The sequence below is a fragment of the Sphaeramia orbicularis genome, chromosome 2 (assembly GCF_902148855.1).
Source record: "Sphaeramia orbicularis chromosome 2, fSphaOr1.1, whole genome shotgun sequence".
Taxonomy (NCBI): domain Eukaryota; kingdom Metazoa; phylum Chordata; class Actinopteri; order Kurtiformes; family Apogonidae; genus Sphaeramia; species Sphaeramia orbicularis.
The window spans coordinates 30,385,403-30,405,792 of NC_043958.1; the positions used below are offsets into that span (position 1 = coordinate 30,385,403).

Genomic DNA, 20,390 nt, shown 5'->3' on the forward strand with positions numbered 1-20,390 from the left:
ATGTTTAGTTCTGGCTCCTTGGTGAACCCCCCCACCCCACCCCCATTGTACTTCTGATGTTTGTTGTAATTGTTGGCTTTCCTGGCCTTTGTCTCCCTGAGCCCCCTCCTCAGCTGGTCCATATGAGGGAGAGGGGGGTAGGAGGTGACTGGAGGGGCTCCTCTGTTACAGGGAGGGGCAGAGGTGGCAATAATAACAGCTGGGGGGGGTCCATACTGGAGAGGTGTGAAGAGGGACCTGAAGAGGTGGGGGCTGGAGTCAGGACAGATTCAAACCTGTTGAAATGCAAATTCCTCTCATTTGCCCAGTCCTGATCTCCATTAAATGGTGGGCGGTCGTTACTTGATGTGTTCAGGGTGCAGCGGTGAATTTGGATGTATCACCAAGAAAAAGAAAACTGGTTTAACTCAACAGTTTTTTGTCCAATCAGCACCAAACTTCATGTGCATGATAAGACTCACACCCTGAACATAATGACATGACAATATTGAGTCTGACTCATAGTGCCACCTAGTGGTGACAATAAATGACATATTTTGGGGTTTTCATGTGCAGATTGAACATGTCCAACTTAAATTTCCTCAGAAAACCTGAACAAGTTCATGATTTAAAACGTTCCAAGTTGGTGACCTTAGGTAACGTCATATGATTGTGGTAGTGCTACGAGTTCTGAGGTTTTTTTTTTATAAAACAAGTAATTGTTGTGACTCATTTGTACATTGTTGAATCTGCATCAATTTTCACATGTAGAATAAGAGGACTGAGTTGTTAAATGTTTGAAAATGTCCTATTAATGATCTAACTCGTTAATTTTGTCTGTCTGCTTAACCTGGTTTGAAAGGGATGTGTTTGTTGTGTTCCATTCCATTGCGTTTCAGTGACCACCTCTTCTGTTTCTTTGTGTTTTGATGTAGAGAGAAGCCAAAGGGGGATTTAAAGTGAAACCTGAAAGTTTTTTCTAGACAAAGATCACCTGATTCCAGCAAACATGGATGGAAGGCCCACCTGTGAGCAGTGTGGAAAGACTTTCACCGCAGCAAGTGACCTAAAAATCCACCAACGCATCCACACTGGAGAAAGACCATATGAGTGTGACCAATGTGGAAAGAGTTTCACCCAAATGAATGGGCTTCAACGTCACCAACGCACCCACACTGGAGAAAAACCATATGGATGTGACCAGTGTGGGAAGACTTTCACCGCAGCAGGTTACCTAAAAATCCACCAACGCATCCACACTGGAGAAAGACCATATGAGTGTGGTCAGTGTGGAAATGCTTTCGCCACAGCAAGTCAACGAAAACAACATCAACGCATCCACACTGAAGAAAAACCATATGCCTGTGCCCAATGCGGAAAGAGTTTCACCCGTATGAATGGTCTTAAATATCACCAACGCAGCCACACTGGAGAAAAACCATATGAATGTGACCAGTGCGGAAAGCGTTTCACCCAAATGAATGTGCTTAAACGTCACCAACACATTCACACTGGAGAAAAACCTTATAAGTGTGACCAGTGTGGGAATGCTTTCACCAGAGCAAGTTACCTAAAATTCCACCAACGCATCCACACTGGAGAAAGACCATATGAGTGTGACCAGTGTGGAAGGAGTTTCACCCAAATGATTGTGCTTAAACGTCACCAACACATTCACACTGGAGAAAAACCCTATAAGTGTGACCAGTGTGGGAATGCTTTCACCACGGGAAGTGACCTAAAAATCCACCAACGCATCCACATTGGAGAAAGACCATATAACTGTGACCAGTGTGGAAAGGCTTTCACCACAGCAAGTTACCTAAAGAAACACCAACACATCCACACTGGAGCAAGACCATATAACTGTGACCAGTGCGGGAAGTCTTTCACCAAAGCTGACCACCTAAAAATCCACAAACGCATCCACACTGGAGAAAGACCATATAACTGTGACCGCTGTGGAAAGGCTTTCACCACAGCAAGTAACCTAAAGAAACACCAACGCATCCACACTGGAGAAAGACCATATAACTGTGACCAGTGCGGGAAGTCTTTCACCAAAGCTGAACCCCTAAAAATCCACCAACGGACCCACATTGGAGAGAGACCCAAGTCCATCCCATAATTTCACACCCACAACCCACATCCAATCTACATTTTACATCTGTCCTCACTTAAGTCCATTCACAAATATAAAAACCTCTGAAATTATAATTACTCTGTCTAAATTGAAAGAAATCTTGAGTGCTATTTGGAACAATATTATTTTTTACTTTTTAAATCATATAGAATATCCTGCAATTATAAAGATTTCAAGTGGAATAAATCAGTTATTGGTTTCTTTACAATATCCTACTTTATTACTTACTTTATTAATAATTGGGTATGTTATCAGTACAGGTTCAGTTATTGTCACGTTTCTATCAGTGAAATATGACTTTGTCCGAATTTGATGTGTTTGTATCTTATGCTAAATGGCAGATGGAGTGTGACTTTGAATCTTCCTCTAGGCCATGCAAAAAGGCTCTGTACTTTTCTTCACACTATTGTGACGCTGCTGACCTCAATATAAAAAACAAAGTGAAAATGTATGAACAAAAACAAAAGAAGAAATGAAATGTTATAAGTTGTTTGCTTGATGAGTGTTTTTGATTTACAAATCTAAGCTGTATTCTGATTTATACTTTGTGTATTTTCACCTTTGTGCTGAACAGTGATGAAAAGGTCAGGTTCAGCACAATGTGCCTGTTGCACAATGTGGACATTTTTTGTGGTTAAGGTGAGCTGAGTGTAATCTGAATTATGAACTTGGAAACTTACTGTGGTCAAGAAATGCTAGCCTCCCTGCGCTAATGTTAGACCAAGGCCTGACCCTTGATCAAACTGTCAAATGCATAAGTGCTATTTTGCAGATTTTGCAGATGTCCAATGCACTTGTTAAACTGAAAGGGAACTTTCAAATGGGTGTGTGCTTAGAGTGATTGGCGTATGTACTGACGTGTTTTACCCAGCAATTGTTAACCAATCATATGTGTTTGTTGAACTTATGTAACTGAATATGGGAGTAACTAAACATGGGAGACTTCAAAGAGTCACTAAAGACTATAAAATGTAATGAAGAAGATTTTTATGGGTCAGACGAATAGTGTCTTTGATGGGATACTAGTGGTAAACTGCCTTCTCTGACAACTCACAGTGTTTGGATTTTTGTGAATCATTGCTGTTTTCAATAAACCAGATTCTGGGTTTACCTTTTTTAAACTTCAGCCTTGCCTATTGGTGGATTTTTTCTTCATTCTCCTTTTGTGTTTTTCCATCGGCAGCTTTAAGTGGTCAGTTTCTTTACCATATTAGTTAACCCCCATCACTTGGCAGACCAGGCCTCTGGTAAATAATCAGTGGCTGTTTCTACTCACAAAGTGGCCACAACCTCTAAAGATGAAGGTATGTGTGTTAGTTATTAATTATTTTATTTTATTTTGTGTATTTGTATTCTTTATTGTGTGCTTCTATTATTCTTCTGTTTCTTACTATACTTAATGCTGCTGCAAAAAAGCAATTTCCTAATTTGGGATTAACCCATAAAGACCCACTGATACTTTTGTGTCAGTTCCCAAATAGATTTTTCCCTATTTATAACCTTTCTAAAGTGATTTGTCACCATTTATTGTAATATTATGTATGTATGTATTATGTATTTGAAGTTTTTTCAGTGTAAATCATGTATTTTCCTATATTTAATTCACTGATCATGCAGATGTTCATTAAAGCTCAGAGTAAATTCAAAGGTTATTTTATCAAATCAGAAAAAAATTGGGGGAAAGTTATGTTTTCAGCAAAAATATCATTAATTAAACATTAAACCCACTGTGTTCATTCACTGTCATTGATTCAACTCCATGGGTTTTACTGGTGAATCAATACTGTAGAAGATGACAGTGTTTCCACGGTAACTACGGAGCCTCTGAACATCCAAATGGGTCATATCTGATGACCATGAAAAGACGACAAACTGCATTTTACACCAATTACTGACATGTATTGATAGGATTAGTGGATCAATAAGGGTTTAACATTTTAGATCAGTAGATGGTTTTGGTCGATGGTGTGTGTTTGGGTTTTTATGGGTTAATAAAGTATTTATCCAGTCTAATATAATGTCTAATTAGGATGATTTAAAATGGTCATAATTAGGCTGATCATTATGGTCTTATTCAGCGTAGATTATGGGGAGTCCTTTGAGGAAACCCAAGAGGATGTCCCAGCCAGCACTTCCTAAACCACCTCCTCACCTGCACCTGAATTCTCACCAAAGGAAGGTCCTCCAGTTGTGGCTGATGATCCTGCACTGTGGCCAAACCTGACTGATGACAGCACTAGGTGTCCACTTGGAAAAAAACAGACCAGTTCAAATCACAGACTTTGAATTTCCTCCAAATTCACAAAAGCCCCCAAGGAGATTCACAGAAGACAAAGACATGATGACAACCATGAAAAATGGAGAAAAAATCAAGAGGTCCTACCTGAGTCTGCCTCCTGGAGAGCAGGAGTCTGACGAATTCAGCATTATTTCAATTCCAGCATTATTTCAATTTCAGCATTATTTCAATTCCAGCATTTTCAATTTTCACATTATTTGAATTCCAGCATTATTTTAATTCCAGCACTTTCAATTTCAGCATTTTCAGTTTCAGTATTATTTGAATTCCAGCATTATTTCAATTCCAGCATTATTTCAATTTCAGCATTATTTCAATTTCAGCATTATTTAAATTCCAGCATTTTCAATTTCAGCATTATTTGAATTCCAGCATTATTTAAATTTCAGCATTACTTGAATTCCAGCATTATTTCAATTTCAGCATTATTTCAATTTCAGCATTATTTGAATTCCAGCTTTGTTTCAATTCCAGCACTTTCGATTTCAGCATTATTTCAATTTTCAGCATTATTTGAATTCCAGCATTGTTTCAATTTCAGCATTATTCGAATTCCAGCATTATTTCAATTTCAGCATTATTTGAATTCCAGCTTTGTTTCAATTCCAGCACTTTCGATTTCAGCATTATTTGAATTCCAGCATTATTTCAATGTCAGCATTATTTCATTTCCAGCATTATTTCAATTTCACCATTATTTGAATTTCAGCACCTTCAATTTCAGCATTATTTCAATTCCAGCATTATTTGATTTCAAGCATGCTTTCAATTCCAGTATTATTTCAATTTCAGCATTATTTCAATTCCAGCATTATTTCAATTCTAGCACTTTCGATTTCAGCATTATTTCAATTTCAGCATTATTTGAATTCCAGCATTATTTCAATTTCAGCATTATTTCAATTTCAGCACCTTCAATTTCAGCATTATTTGAATTCCAGCATTATTTGATTTCCAGCATGCTTTCAATTCCAGCATTATTTCAATTCCAGCACTTTCAATTTCAGCATTATTTCAATTTCAGCATTATTTGAATTCCAGCATTATTTCAATTTCAGCATTATTTGAATTCCAGCATTATTTGAATTCCAGCATAATTTCAATTTCAGCATTATTTCAATTCCAGCACTTTGAGTTTTAGCATTTTCAATTTCAGCATTATTTGAATTCTAGCATTATTTCAGTTCCAACATTATTTCAATTCCAGCATTATTTCAATTTCAGCATTATTTCAATTCCAGCATTATTTGAATTCCATCATTCTTTCAGTTTCTGCATCTCTGCTTTAATCAGACTTACAGAACACTCAGTGATGCACATGATAACACATCACATCAGGACAAAGTCCTATTTCCTGATCTAAAGGTGACAATAACAGAAGCTGCACTGAAAACAGACTGATAGGGGATTTGTCTTTTATGATGAACCAGGACACTGATCCTTCTGAATCTTCCATTCATACATTTATTCATTCAGATCTGGCAGACTACCAAGCCACATGTACAGATGAAGAGTCTCAACTCAAGCTTTCTTTGTCGTCTCCTTTTCTAGTTCCACCGTTCTGGATCCACCAAGTCCTTGCGCTCCAACTAGTCCACACATGTGGAACTCATTATTCCATACATTCCTTGTGTAATGTTTCTTCTCCATAGGACCTCCAGAGACCTGCGTGAAATGCCCCCCCCACCCAACGAAAATCTCTGGATAAATATTCTCATTTGTTTGTGCTTCGTTAGTGCTGGTTAGTGCAGTTAAAACTGTCGTTTGTGCTATTGTAGTTATTGAGTTATTAACAATTCTTTGAAAGGTCCTTCTGAGGTCATCCAGCCCCCCCCCTTACTCCAAATTTAACCGAAATGGTGGCGTTTGTTTGTGCTTCATTAGTGCTGGTTTGTGCAATTAAAATTGTCGTTTGTGCTGTTATGGTTTTATAAATATTACAAGATTTTTCAGCTGATGACGTCACACAGCCCCCCCCCCCCCCCTCACTTCCTCTAAATTGAGTGGAGATGGTTGTGTTTGTTTGTGCTTCGTTAGTGCCGTTAAAACTGTTGTTTGTGCTGTTATGGTTTTATAAATATTACATTTATTTTCAGCCGATGACGTTAAGCCCCCCCCACCCCCTCTACAAATTCACCTGAAATGGTCTTTAATGTATTTTTCCAGGAGCTCCATTTGCAGTGGGTTCCACATTGTTGTTCCTCTGTTCTTCACAGCTGTCTCGGTGGTCTGACCTGATCAGAACCTGTTGATGCCTCTTCCTTGTTTACCTGCTAAAGTTGTCCTGTCAACTATGGCTGAAATTTCAATAAAAAAGCAACGCAAAGGAAGTGTTTTGTTCAGTAGTTTTGTTCCCAATTTATGTCAGTGGAGCATCATGAGACTTCACAGTTGTCCCACTAGTGGGGGGTGGACAGGTTTGAACCTGAAGTCCACCTGTGGAAAAAAAGTTAGAGCTGCAGGAATTTCACATCTAATATTGCACTGTTTTACAAGTGTGAGCTTCTCAGCAGAGGATTTACAACCCTCTGCAAAATCTGATTTCTGGCCAATGGAAATGAAATGTTTTCAAACTAAGTTAGCAGAACATTGACTCCAAAATTGCTCACAAAATATTGCTCATGTATTAAAGTAACCCTTTGGACAAATGGAGAGAATTTATTCCAGAAAAGGCTGAGTACGACAAATTTTCTAAAACTAAAAAAAAAAAGCCTATCCCATTTGAAGCCTGGCACCTGGACTCATGTCATAAATGAGCAGATTTGGAAAGCAGTCCAAAGTCCTTGTACATTTATTTCTAACAGAGCCCAGGTCTGTCCATCAGTCACAATTCCACTGAAGTCAGGAGCTCCTGTACAGAGCACCATGGTCATGTGGACAGAACATGTGAGATAGAAGCAGCAGTTAACAGCCCAGTGGTGTTCAGATGGTGCATCAACAACGCTGGGGACTCCTGCACACTGGCTGTTCAAAGCCTTTATGTCTGGAAATGTGCTTGTGCAGATGAACACAGAACTATGTGAAGGCAGATGGAAGCCCATGGACGGCAGGCATCACAGGTGAAGAAGCTGATGGACTTTGGAGATCCCAACCAAGACATCCACCTCATTTGGCCACACCACACAAAGCAAAACAAGAGAGAAAGGATTAGGAATTAGGAGACACAGATCTGATGGTGTCACTGCTGTAGTTCAAATCCAGGTCAGCTCATAGTGGGAGCATTAAAGACACTGGACTGCAGTTCTTCTGTCACTACTGGAGTCAAACACAAATGCATGGATACAAGAGCTTCTGACAGAAAACTGACTCCACAGTCTGTTCTGAGGAGGGTTTAGAGCTGCACACACAGTTCCCTTTGAGTGGATTTCCCTCCACTCTGGTGCTCTGAGGAAACACATTTACTTTGAGGGGGGGGCAGTCGTTGCTTTCCAGGGAGGCTTGACCCAGGATGCTCTTGGACCTTCTGTATCTGTGAGATGGATGAAGACCTAGGAAGTGGAGTGGAAACAGCATCAGAAAAAAACATCAAAAACACCCACATATGCCCACATGCTGTGTTCTCCACTGAACAGTCATCACTTCACTGCTTCAGTTCATTCATTTCCAGTATTATTTTATCATTTCTTACTTTTTGGTCCAATTCATGCTTGTAAATATCCTCACAAAATCCTTCCTTCAGTTCATAGTTCATGTTCAGAGTTTGTGTCCTCCTGTTTCAAACACAGATATTTGTATGTTTTATTTTGCTCATAAAGTCAGTGCTCCAAACCTGAGTCATTTTTATTCATGCAGTCATCCACTTCAAATGCAGATCTGTGTCCCTGCTCCTCCAGATCTACTGTCCTGCAGATTTTACATGGATCCCTCTAACAACACCTGATTCAAATGATGAGCTGACCATCACACACTGCAGAAGCCTGAGAAGGACTGTCAGCTGAGAAGGAAGACGGAGACATCTGAAACATGGAGGAGAGTGGATCTGGAGGACCAGGAGAGTGGATCTGGAGGACCAGGACAGTGGATCTGGAGGACCAGGAGAGTGGATCTGAAGGACCAGGAGAGTGGATCTGGAGGACCAGGACAGTGGATCTGGAGGACCAGGAGAGTGGATCTGGAGGACCAGGACAGTGGATCTGGAGGACCAGGACAGTGGATCTGGAGGACCAGGATAGTGGATCTGGAGGACCAGGAGAGTGGATCTGAAGGACCAGGAGAGTGGATCTGGAGGACCAGGACAGTGGATCTGGAGGACCAGGAGAGTGGATCTGGAGGACCAGGACAGTGGATCTGGAGGACCAGGATAGTGGATCTGGAGGACCAGGAGAGTGGATCTGGAGGACCAGGACAGTGGATCTGGAGGACCAGGAGAGTGGATCTGGAGGACCAGGATAGTGGATCTGGAGGACCAGGGTTGAGGACCAGCCATCTATAGATATACATACATATATCTATACACATGTAGATTTATTCTATCAATCTACAGTTTGACTGTTTGTAGGCAGTACTGGCCAGTAGTGCACTGCTAGTAATATTACTGTAATTAAATTACTTTTTTCCAGTACTACAGGAGGTTTGGTGCTGACTCCTTGAACAAACACACTTTCTGCTCAGAGGTTTGAGAAGCTTCTGCTAATGAGATCCAATCCCTGTTTGACTTGTAAACATGAAGGCCCTGCTAAATGTTTGACTGCAGATAAACCAAATGTTCAACACTCTTCTTCCATCACATTCTACAGTTTATTCAATGAGCTGATCTGGGCTGTTTTTATGAGGGACAACGCAGAAAGTATGACTTTAAAAGTCAGAGTAGAGTTCCTTCATTTGGATTTGTGGTTTCCATGTGTATTATTGACAGTCCATTCCATACTGTGTCCCATCAGCTGATGAAACACTGCAGTGTTTACAACTCTAGGTTTTCTTCTGCACAGTTAAGCTCATGGAATGTTCAAATAAAATAAAATAAAGTGTGTTTAGTTCCCCAAGGAATAACCTGTTCAACATCAGTTTTTAGGGAAGGAAAATAATTATTAACTTAAAAGTGATGAAACTAATTCATTTAGCTACAAAGTCATAAGTAACTAAATACATTTTAAATGAGTAATAAATGAAATGTAAGTTATTCCACTTTGTTGGTAACTTCACTGTTTGAAGGTGCATCCTAAAATACTCATCTGTGGTTTTGTCAGGATCTGTGCCTGGGTGACTCTTTGCTCCTCCCTTTTGGTCATGGACCTGTGCCTGTGTGACCCTCAGCTCCTCTTTTGTTATAATCATTATCATCATCATACTCACCTGCTGGCGCTGCGTGGCTGCAGCCAATTACCATTGACCTATTTAAGGATTAGGTTTGCAGCCATGCAGCGCTGGTCCATTACTCCTCATTCCTTTCCATAGCCCGGACAATTACCCATATTCATCCACGGACTCTGACCCCAGGTTTTGTATGTTTTTTTTATGGACTCTGTTTTCTGATTTAGTTTTTGTGTTAGGTTTTTGTTGTGTTGTTTTCAGATTTTGTTAAATAAATTTATTTTTTTCCCCTTCAGTACCGAGCATTTGAGTCCTTTCTTTTCCCCTTGTGACAGAATGGACCAGCCATACCTGGACTCAGCCGGTACTGAAGGGACTCGTCTTTTTGTATCTCCGTGTTTTAGTTTTTTATTCCTGGTTTCGTTTGTCTTTCCTTAGTTCTCCTCTGTACCGTCGCTCCGCGCTTCCCTGCCCCATATCCGGCTTTTCTGAGACTTACCCTTGTCCTCAGCTCCGGCGGTTCGGTCTCCTCCGTGCCGGTTGGTTCGGGAGGTCCCGGATCCGTCGGGTGCATACCCCGGTTTGTTCTCCCGGTGTATTTCTGTCCCCTGTCTGTTTCCTGCCTTGTTTTACCGGCGTTCCCATGTCATGTGGGGCCCCGGACCATGTTGAATCCGGGCTCTCCTCCCGTGTTGTTTTTTTTTCCGGTGCGTCTCTCGTCTGTTTCCTGCCTCGTGTTTCCAGCGTCCTGTTCCATGTGGGGACCTGGGCCTTCGTGGGGTCCGGGTTCTTCTCTTGTGTCTTTTCCTTCGTGTGTCTAATGATTTCTGTGAAGTTCATTAGTTCTGATCTGTCTGTCCATGTTAGTTTGTTTGTTCTGCTTGTTTTATTCGTTCCTCCCTGTCTCTCTCTGTCCGTGTGTGCCGTTTTCTGTGTGTTTTTCTGTGTGTTTCTCTGAGCGTATTTGAGTATTTCTGTGTGTGTTTCTGTGTGTGTTTGTCTTTCTGTGTATTTTTCAGTCTGTTTCTTAGTCTGTGTGAATTTCCTAGTTTCTGTGTGTGTGTATTTCTCTGTGGGTGCGAAATTTTTTATTTATTTATTTATTTTTGTCAGTGTGTGTTACTGCAGTCCATGTGCGTTATATGTTCCCCGTGTTTTTTTCAGTCTGTCTTTAGTCTCTTTATTCTCTGTCTGCAGTTTGTCTGCAGTTTCATCAGTTTCTCCTTAGTTCAGTTCTTTCCCTGTTTGTCCTTTAGTTCTGTTTCTTGCAGTTCATGTTCTTCAGTTCCATTTTATCGTTCTCATCAGTTCAGTTCTGTAGATTGTCCCTCTGCCTGTCCGTGTTTTTGTGTCTGTCTGTCCGTGTCTCTCTGCTTGGCCCAGTTCCCTTTTCCTTAGTACTACCTGGAGGCTAGTACGCCGTCTGGTAGTTTCCCCTCCTTGAAGTCCGGTTCCGGCCGCGCAGCGTTTTTTGAAGTCTGATTCAGTTTGTCCGTGCAGCGTTCCTGCAATCTGTTTCTGTCTGTTCACGCAGCGTTTTTTAAAGCCTGTTCCTGTCTGTTCCTGAAGTCCGGTTCCGTCCGCGCAGCGTTCCTGTTTCCCCGTCTCGGTCTCGCTCTTCGTTCCCCTGTCTGTCCAGTCTCAGAGTCCGTTCCCCTGTCTGTCCAGTCTCAGAGTCCGTTCCCCTGTCTGTCCAGTCTCAGAGTCCGTTCCCCTGTCTGTCCAGTCTCAGAGTCCGTTCCCCTGTCTGTCCAGTCTCAGAGTCCGTTCCCCTGTCTGTCCAGTCTCAGAGTCCGTTCCCCTGTCTGTCCAGTCTCAGAGTCCAATTCCAGTCGATGTCCTAAGCTCCAGCTGGAGTCCTGTCTGCCACAGCCCTGGAGGTCCACGAACCAGGGGATTTTTCTGTCCTGTTTTGGAGAGGTTCTCACGTCCTGGTCGGGAGGTTTCTCCATGATCTGGTCCGGAGGGGCTACATCATCCTGGTTTGGAGGTTTTCCACGTCCTGGTCCGGAGGTCTGCCCTGAGGTTCTGCAGCCAGTCCGCCCGGAGGCTCTTCACGCCGTTTCACCGGGAGGTGCTTCACCCTCTTCGCCCGGAGGCTCTTCACGCCGTTTCACCGGGAGGTGCGTCAGCCTGTTTGCCCTGAGGTTCTGCAGCCAGTCCACCCGGAGGCTCTTCACGCCGTTTCACCGGGAGGTGCTTCACCCTCTTCGCCCGGAGGCTCTTCACACCGTCCCACCGGGAGGTGCTTCAGCCTATCTCCCCTGTGGTTCTTCATGCCCCTTTTGCCAGGATGCCCTGGTCTTCGTGGGGGGCTTTTTCGCATCTCTGGGGACGTCAGGATGCCGTCCCTTGAGGGGGGGGTCCTGTCAGGATCTGTGCCTGGGTGACTCTTTGCTCCTCCCTTTTGGTCATGGACCTGTGCCTGTGTGACCCTCAGCTCCTCTTTTGTTATAATCATTATCATCATCATACTCACCTGCTGGCGCTGCGTGGCTGCAGCCAATTACCATTGGCCTATTTAAGGATTAGGTTTGCAGCCATGCAGCGCTGGTCCATTACTCCTCATTCCTTTCCATAGCCCGGACAATTACCCATATTCATCCACGGACTCTGACCCCAGGTTTTGTATGTTTTTTTTTTTTATGGACTCTGTTTTCTGATTTAGTTTTTGTGTTAGGTTTTTGTTGTGTTGTTTTCAGATTTTGTTAAATAAATTTATTTTTTTCCCCTTCAGTACCGAGCATTTGAGTCCTTTCTTTTCCCCTTGTGACAGGTTTGATATTCTGTCCACTCTAGCTACCTGAAAAAACAATGCCTAATAAACCAATTAACACTAATCACTCCAATAATTACTGTTTAGCACAATAACCTAAAACAGCTGTTAGCAAAAATATCGTGTGTAGCCGAGCAGTTTGTCAAAGCACAGACACACAAATGTAGAAGGAAAACTGAACCTGAAACAACAACACTGGTAGAGCTAACTGATCTGAGGAGGATCATACCCCTGCAGTTGTTTTCTACAGTCAGAAAACAAACAAAACACCTACAAATATTTACCTGCAGTTCTGGTTCAGGGTGACATCCCAAGAGCTTGACTGGTTTGACTGGAGGAGGAGTGAAAAACACCCAAACAGACAGAAGCAGGAGGAAAACAGACGAGTGTGGAGCACAACACAACCTGTAGAATGTGTTTGGGCTTCACGTGTCTTTAATGCATTTGAATGAACGGAAACACGGACCAGAGCATTTTTGGAGTTAACTTGGAGGGGGAGGGGCTTAATGCTAACAGCTCAAACCAAACTTTAAACGGCACTAACCAGCACTAACGAAGCACAAACAAACACAACCATTTCCACTCAATTCAGAGGAAGTGGGGGGGCTGTGTGATGTCATCGGCTGAAAATAAATCTTGTAATGTCTATAAAACCATAACAGCACAAACGACAGTTTTCACGGCACTAACCAGCACTAACGAAGCACAAACAAACACCACTATTTCAGTTCATTTTGGAGTAAGTGGGGGGCTGGCTGAGCTCAAAATGACCTATTAAAGAATTATTAATAACTCAATAACCATAATAGCACAAACGAATGAGAATATTTATCCAGAGGTTTTGGTTGGGTGGGGAGCCAACTTCATGCAGGTATAAAACTGCTTTGATAGTGGAACTTACAAGACAATCCTTCTGTATATTCGGTGGTAGAATGGTTAAGTCATTTTGTGTAAATAAACCAGTTAATAATCCTGATTGTCAACTACTATATAGTCATGATTTATGAGTGTTTCCTTTTTTCATTCGGTGCTTTGCTTAAATTCTTGGCTGTTTCTACTCACAAAGTGGCCACAACCTCTAAAGATGAGGGTATGTGTGTTATTTATGAATTATTTTATTTTATTGGGTGTGTTTTTATTCTCTACTGTGTGCTACTGTGTCCTCCAGTTCAAATCACAGACTTTGAGTTTCCTCCAAATTCACAAATGCCCCCAAGGAGATTCACAGAAGACAAATACATGATGACAACCATGAAAAATGGAGAAAAAAATGAATAGGTTGTGCCTGAGTCTGCCTCCTGGAGAGCAGGAGTCTGACGAATTCAGCATTATTTCAATTCCAGCAATATTTGAATTTGTGAGTCTATGCTTTAATCAGATTTAAAGAACACTCAGTGATGCACATGATAACATGTTAAGCACATAGCACAATAATCACAACAAACTACAATAATATTAGTTCATGGATTACTGCCCCAGATACCTTTATATTTTAACACCAGGTAACTATCTTTGCTGCACCCTGGGCTTAACTCTACGTGCCTGCAAAGTGCATGACTGCCGGTGTTCTCTATCCTGCTCAGATACCTCGTTAAAACTGAGGTCCGGCCAGAGGCCTGGTCTGCCAAGTGATGGGGGTTAACTAATATGGTAAAGAAACTGACCACTTAAAGCTGCCGATGGAAAAACACAAAAGGAGAATGAAGAAAAAATCCACCAATAGGCAAGGCTGAAGTTTAAAAAAGGTAAACCCAGAGTCTGGTTTATTGAAAACAGCAATGATTCACAAAAATCCAAACACTGTGAGTTGTCAGAGAAGGCAGTTTACCACTAGTATCCCATCAAAGACACTATTCATCGAAAGTGCTGGAATTGAAACAAAGCTGGAATTCGAATAATGCTGAAATTGAAATAATGCTGGAATTCAAGTAATGCTGAAATTTAAATAATGCTGGAATTCAAATAATGCTGAAATTGAAAATGCTGGAATTTAAATAATGCTGAAATTGAAATAATGCTGGAATTGAAATAATGCTGGAATTGAAATAATGCTGGAATTGAAATAATGCTGAATTCGTCAGACTCCTGCTCTCCAGGAGGCAGACTCAGGTAGGACCTCTTGATTTTTTCTCCATTTTTCATGGTTGTCATCATGTCTTTGTCTTCTGTGAATCTCCTTGGGGGCTTTTGTGAATTTGGAGGAAACTCAAAGTCTGTGATTTGAACTGGTCTGTTTTTTTCCAAGTGGACACCTAGTGCTGTCATCAGTCAGGTTTGGCCACAGTGCAGGATCATCAGCCACAACTGGAGGACCTTCCTTTGGTGAGAATTCAGGTGCAGGTGAGGAGGTGGTTTAGGAAGTGCTGGCTGGGACATCCTCTTGGGTTTCCTCAAAGGACTCCCCATAATCTACGCTGAATAAGACCATAATGATCAGCCTAATTATGACCATTTTAAATCATCCTAATTAGACATTATATTAGACTGGATAAATACTTTATTAACCCATAAAAACCCAAACACACACCATCGACCAAAACCATCTACTGATCTAAAATGTTAAACCCTTATTGATCCACTAATCCTATCAATACATGTCAGTAATTGGTGTAAAATGCAGTTTGTCGTCTTTTCATGGTCATCAGATATGACCCATTTGGATGTTCAGAGGCTCCGTAGTTACCGTGGAAACACTGTCATCTTCTACAGTATTGATTCACCAGTAAAACCCATGGAGTTGAATCAATGACAGTGAATGAACACAGTGGGTTTAATGTTTAATTAATGATATTTTTGCTGAAAACATAACTTTCCCCCAATTTTTTTCTGATTTGATAAAATAACCTTTGAATTTACTCTGAGCTTTAATGAACATCTGCATGATCAGTGAATTAAATATAGGAAAATACATGATTTACACTGAAAAAAACTTCAAATACATAATACATACATACATAATATTACAATAAATGGTGACAAATCCCTTTAGAAAGGTTATAAATAGGGAAAAATCTATTTGGGAACTGACACAAAAGTATCAGTGGGTCTTTATGGGTTAATCCCAAATTAGGAAATTGCTTTTTTGCAGCAGCATTAAGTATAGTAAGAAACAGAAGAATAATAGAAGCACACAATAAAGAATACAAATACACAAAATAAAATAAAATAATTAATAACTAACACACATACCTTCATCTTTAGAGGTTGTGGCCACTTTGTGAGTAGAAACAGCCACTGATTATTTACCGGAGGCCTGGTCTGCCAAGTGATGGGGGTTAACTAATATGGTAAAGAAACTGACCACTTAAAGCTGCCGATGGAAAAACACAAAAGGAGAATGAAGAAAAATCCACCAATAGGCAAGGCTGAAGTTTAAAAAAGGTAAACCCAGAGTCTGGTTTATTGAAAACAGCAATGATTCACAAAAATCCAAACACTGTGAGTTGTCAGAGAAGGCAGTTTACCACTAGTATCCCATCAAAGACACTATTCGTCTGACCCATAAAAATCTTCTTCATTACATTTTATAGTCTTTAGTGACTCTTTGAAGTCTCCCATGTTTAGTTACTCCATATTCAGTTACATAAGTTCAACAAACACATATGATTGGTTAACAATTGCTGGGTAAAACACGTCAGTACATACGCCAATCACTCTAAGCACACACCCATTTGAAAGTTCCCTTTCAGTTTAACAAGTGCATTGGACATCTGCAAAATCTGCAAAATAGCACTTATGCATTTGACAGTTTGATCAAGGGTCAGGCCTTGGTCTAACATTAGCGCAGGGAGGCTAGCATTTCTTGACCACAGTAAGTTTCCAAGTTCATAATTCAGATTACACTCAGCTCACCTTAACCACAAAAAATGTCCACGTTGTAAAACAGGCACATTGTGCTGAACCTGACCTTTTCATCACTGTTCAGCACAAAGGTGAAAATACACAAAGTATAAATCAGAATACAACTTAGATTTGTAAATCAAAAACACTCATCAAGCAAACAACTTATAACATTTCATTTCTTCTTTTGTTTTTGATCATACATTTTCACTTTGTTTTTTATATTGAGGTCAGCAGCGTCACAATAGTGTGAAGAAAAGTACAGAGCCTTTTTGCATGGCCTAGAGGAAGATTCAAAGTCACACTCCATCTGCCATTTAGCATAAGATACAAACACATCAAATAAGGACAAAGTCATATTTCACTGATAGAAACATGGCAATAACTGAACCTGTACTGATAACATACCCAATTATTAATAAGGTAGGATATTTTGAAGCAACCATTAATTGATTTATTCCACTTGAAACCCTTAAAATTGCAGGATAGTGTATATGATTTATAAAGTAAAAATTAATATTGTTCCAAATAGCATTCAAGATTTCCTTCAATTTAGACAGAGTAATTATAATTTCAGAGGTTTTTATATTTGTGAATGGACTAAAGTGAAGACAGATGTAAAGTGTAGATGGATTTGGGTTGTGGGTGTGAAATTATGGGATAGACTTTGGTCTCTCTCCAATATGGGTCCGTTGGTGGATTTTTAGGTGATTAGCTAGCATCACAGTTATATGGATTTTCTCCAGTGTGGATGCATTGGTGACATTTAAGCCCTATCATTCGGGTGAAACTCTTTCCGCATTGGGCACAGGCATATGGTTTTTCTCCAGTGTGGATGCGTTGGTGTTGTTTTAGATTACTTGCTGTCGTGAAAGCATTCCCACACTGGCCACAGTTATATGGTTTTTCTCCAGTGTGAATGTGTTGGTGACGTTTAAGCACATTCATTTGGGTGAAACTCTTTCCGCACCGGTCACACTCATATGGTTTTTGTCCAGTGTGGATACGATGGTGAATTTTTAGGGAACGTGCTGTGGTGAAAGCATTTCCTCACTGGTCACACTCATATGGTCTTTCTCCAGTGTGGATGTGTTGGTGCATTTTTAGGGAACTTACTGTGGTGAAAGCATTTCCACACTGGTCACAGTTATATGGTCTTTCGCCAGTGTGGATGCGTTGGTGATCTTTAAGCACATTCCTTTGGGTGAATCTCTTTCCACACTGGTCACACTCATATGGTCTTTCTCCAGTGTGGGTGCGTTGGTGGATTTTTAGGTAACTTACTGTCGTGAAAGCATTTCCACACTGGTCACACGCATATGGTTTTTCTCCAGTGTGGATGCGTTGGTGGATTTTTAGGTCACTTGCTGTGGTGAAACCATTTCCACACTGGTCACATTCATATGGTTTTTCTCCAGTGTGAATGTGTTGGTGACGTTTAAGCACATTCATTTGAGTGAAACGCTTTCCACACTGGTCACACTCATATGGTCTTTCTCCAGTGTGGGTGCGTTGGTGGATTTTTAGGTAACTTACTGTCGTGAAAGCATTTCCACACTGGTCACACTCATATGGTTTTTCTCCAGTGTGGATGCGTTGGTGGATTTTTAGGTAACCTACTGTGGTGAAAGCATTTCCACACTGGTCACATTCATATGGTTTTTCTCCAGTGTGGATGTGTTGGTGACCTTTAAGCACATTCATTTGGGTGAAACGCTTTCCACACTGGTCACACTCATATGGTCTTTCTCCAGTGTGGGTGCGTTGGTGGATTTTTAGGTAACTTGCTCTGGTGAAAGCATTTCCACACTGGTTACACTCATATGGTTTTTCTCCAGTGTGGGTGCGTTGGTGGATTATGAGGTAACTTGCTGTGGTGAAAGCATTTCCACACTGGTTACATCCATATGGTTTTTCTCCAGTGTGGATGTGTTGGTGTCTTTTTAGGCATCTTGCTGTGGTGAAAGTCTTTCCACACTGCTCACAGGTGGGTCTTCCATCCATGTTTGCTGGAATCAGGTGATCTTTGTCCAGGTGCAACTTTTAGGTTTCACCTTTGGCTTCTCTCTACATCAAAACACAAAGAAAGGAAGAGGTGGTCACTGAAATGCAATGGAATGGAACACAACAAACACATCCCTTTCAAACCAGATTAAACAGACAGACAAAATTAACTAGTTATATAATTAAAGCTATACTGTATGATGTGGCATTTTTACACTTTTCTTTTGTCATCTTAAAATGCTCCTAATAAGCGTGTGTCAAACTAAATGTAAAAGAAATCCACCAGGTATTGAAACTCAAAAATGTTTAATTCTCATATATTTCTGATAAAAGTTTGACCAATCATTTTAGTCGGTCTGAATGAAGTAATTGGCCGAACCTGACTGAGCCTCCTGTCAATCATTCATTATGGCCGTCCAGCATCTGCTCCATTATCGCTGTCTCCGCATTCGATATGTGTCCCTCTGAATCTGACGCTTCACTCACACTGCTCCTCCTGTCACTGACCACAGTCTACTGTTTAAGGATGTGAATGGACAGAACTGAAATGCACATGTGGAAGGAAAAAACGGACTTATTAACAGAAACAACAACTAAGAGGAACAAACAGGAGTCCTATGAATGAAGGATAGAGATAGAAGTCCGGAAGTCGGATGAACTGGACTAAACAGGTCTGCACAAAGCTGAGCTTTGTGCAGACCTGTAGACAGTACGGTACGGATCCGGGACAACGGAAGAGTGATCACCATGCAGTTCTATTTCAGTTGCAGGATCCGTGCGTGAAGCCACGGCTTATATTGCTATAATTACTGTGGGCTCATTAACAGATTTAACGTCCGTGGTCATTACATGGACTTCTGTGACAGACCGTTGTCACAGGAAGAGCCTACAGTAGCCCATGGGCGCACGGAAGCGCGAGGCCCGGAGGCACGAGAAAGATGAAATCGATTTTACGATTTCCCCTTTTTAAAAATCATCCTAATTAAAAAATCCGATTTCGATTTAAAATCGATGAATCGTGCAGCCCTATGTGAACACTGATGCAGGTTCAACAATGTACAAATGAGTTACAACAGTTACTTGTTTTATGACAAAACCTCAGAACTCGTTGCACCGCCACGATCATATGATGTCACGTAAGGTCACCAGCTTGGACGTATTGAATTCAATTTGACCAAATCTGAGGTGGATACGTTCAACCTGCACATCAAAACGCCAAAACACAGACCTGTATTTAGACAGATCTTCCACCTGCAGAACAGACAGAAGTCATTTGCGTGTCTTTCTGAATACGTTCATCAATAATACTAATTTAACATTTGGAGAATCGCTAATCCGACTGGCAGAGAATGCTCCTTTTACTCAGCAATGCAGAACTCATACAGCAGGATAGATTACTTTCTCATAGAAGCCAAATGAATGCCATATGCCGTAGATGTGACATACCATAATATTCTGATGTCAGATCACAGCCCTTTAACGTGCACTGTGAATATTCAAAACATGGTGAAGCCACAGACAAACTGGAGGCTGAATCCTCTGTTACTAACTGAAAAAGAGTTCTGTGATTATTTAGAAGCTCAAATATCCCTCTATTTTGATTAGAGGTCGACTTATCGGCCGCGCCGATTATCGGTGGTGATATTTGGAAATTTGACGTATCTCGGCATCGGCCTTTTTTTAATCCGACAGGCCGATATCAATAAATCAATTTAAAACTGGGTTATTTGGGCTCAGATGCAGCCACGCCTCTCTCTCTCCTGCCTACTGTCTCCAGCACTATCCACCCCGCGCCCTCTGATTGGTTAAGCAGCAGAAGCAGACCCTCTGAAGCAGAAGCTGTCCTCACACACACACCACGGAGAGGGAAAGTTTTCTCGTGTGAGAAGGTCCGGAGAGAAAACACGTGTCGAAGGTAAACGCAGGAAACTCTTCTGAGATTGTAATAAACATCCCAGTGCTCTACATGTCATAACTAACGTTCCAGTGAGCAGCAGAATAACGTAAGAGCGGAGTAAACATTAGCGGCAGCTCTGCTAACTTGTATTACCTCCCGACATGTCTGTGAATTATTATAAAAGAAAACTGTTGATAATATG

General features: G+C 41.2%; 2 protein-coding genes across 2 annotated transcripts in view; one reads left to right on the forward strand and one right to left on the reverse strand.

The window, feature by feature from the left end:
• LOC115433979 (zinc finger protein 271-like) overlaps positions 1-18,228 on the reverse strand; it is a gene marked incomplete at its 5' end in the record, with an annotated part of 219,668 nt that extends 201,440 nt beyond the window's left edge. The window contains 2 exons of the mRNA XM_030155612.1: positions 17,068-17,247; positions 17,404-18,228. Coding sequence (XP_030011472.1) covers positions 17,068-17,247; positions 17,404-18,228 — 1,005 coding nt within the window. The remainder of the gene's footprint in view (positions 1-17,067; positions 17,248-17,403) is intronic.
• The window catches only part of LOC115434010 (zinc finger protein 431-like), a 215,746-nt gene that overhangs the window by 84,951 nt on the left and 110,405 nt on the right, over positions 1-20,390 (forward strand). The window lies entirely within an intron of this gene.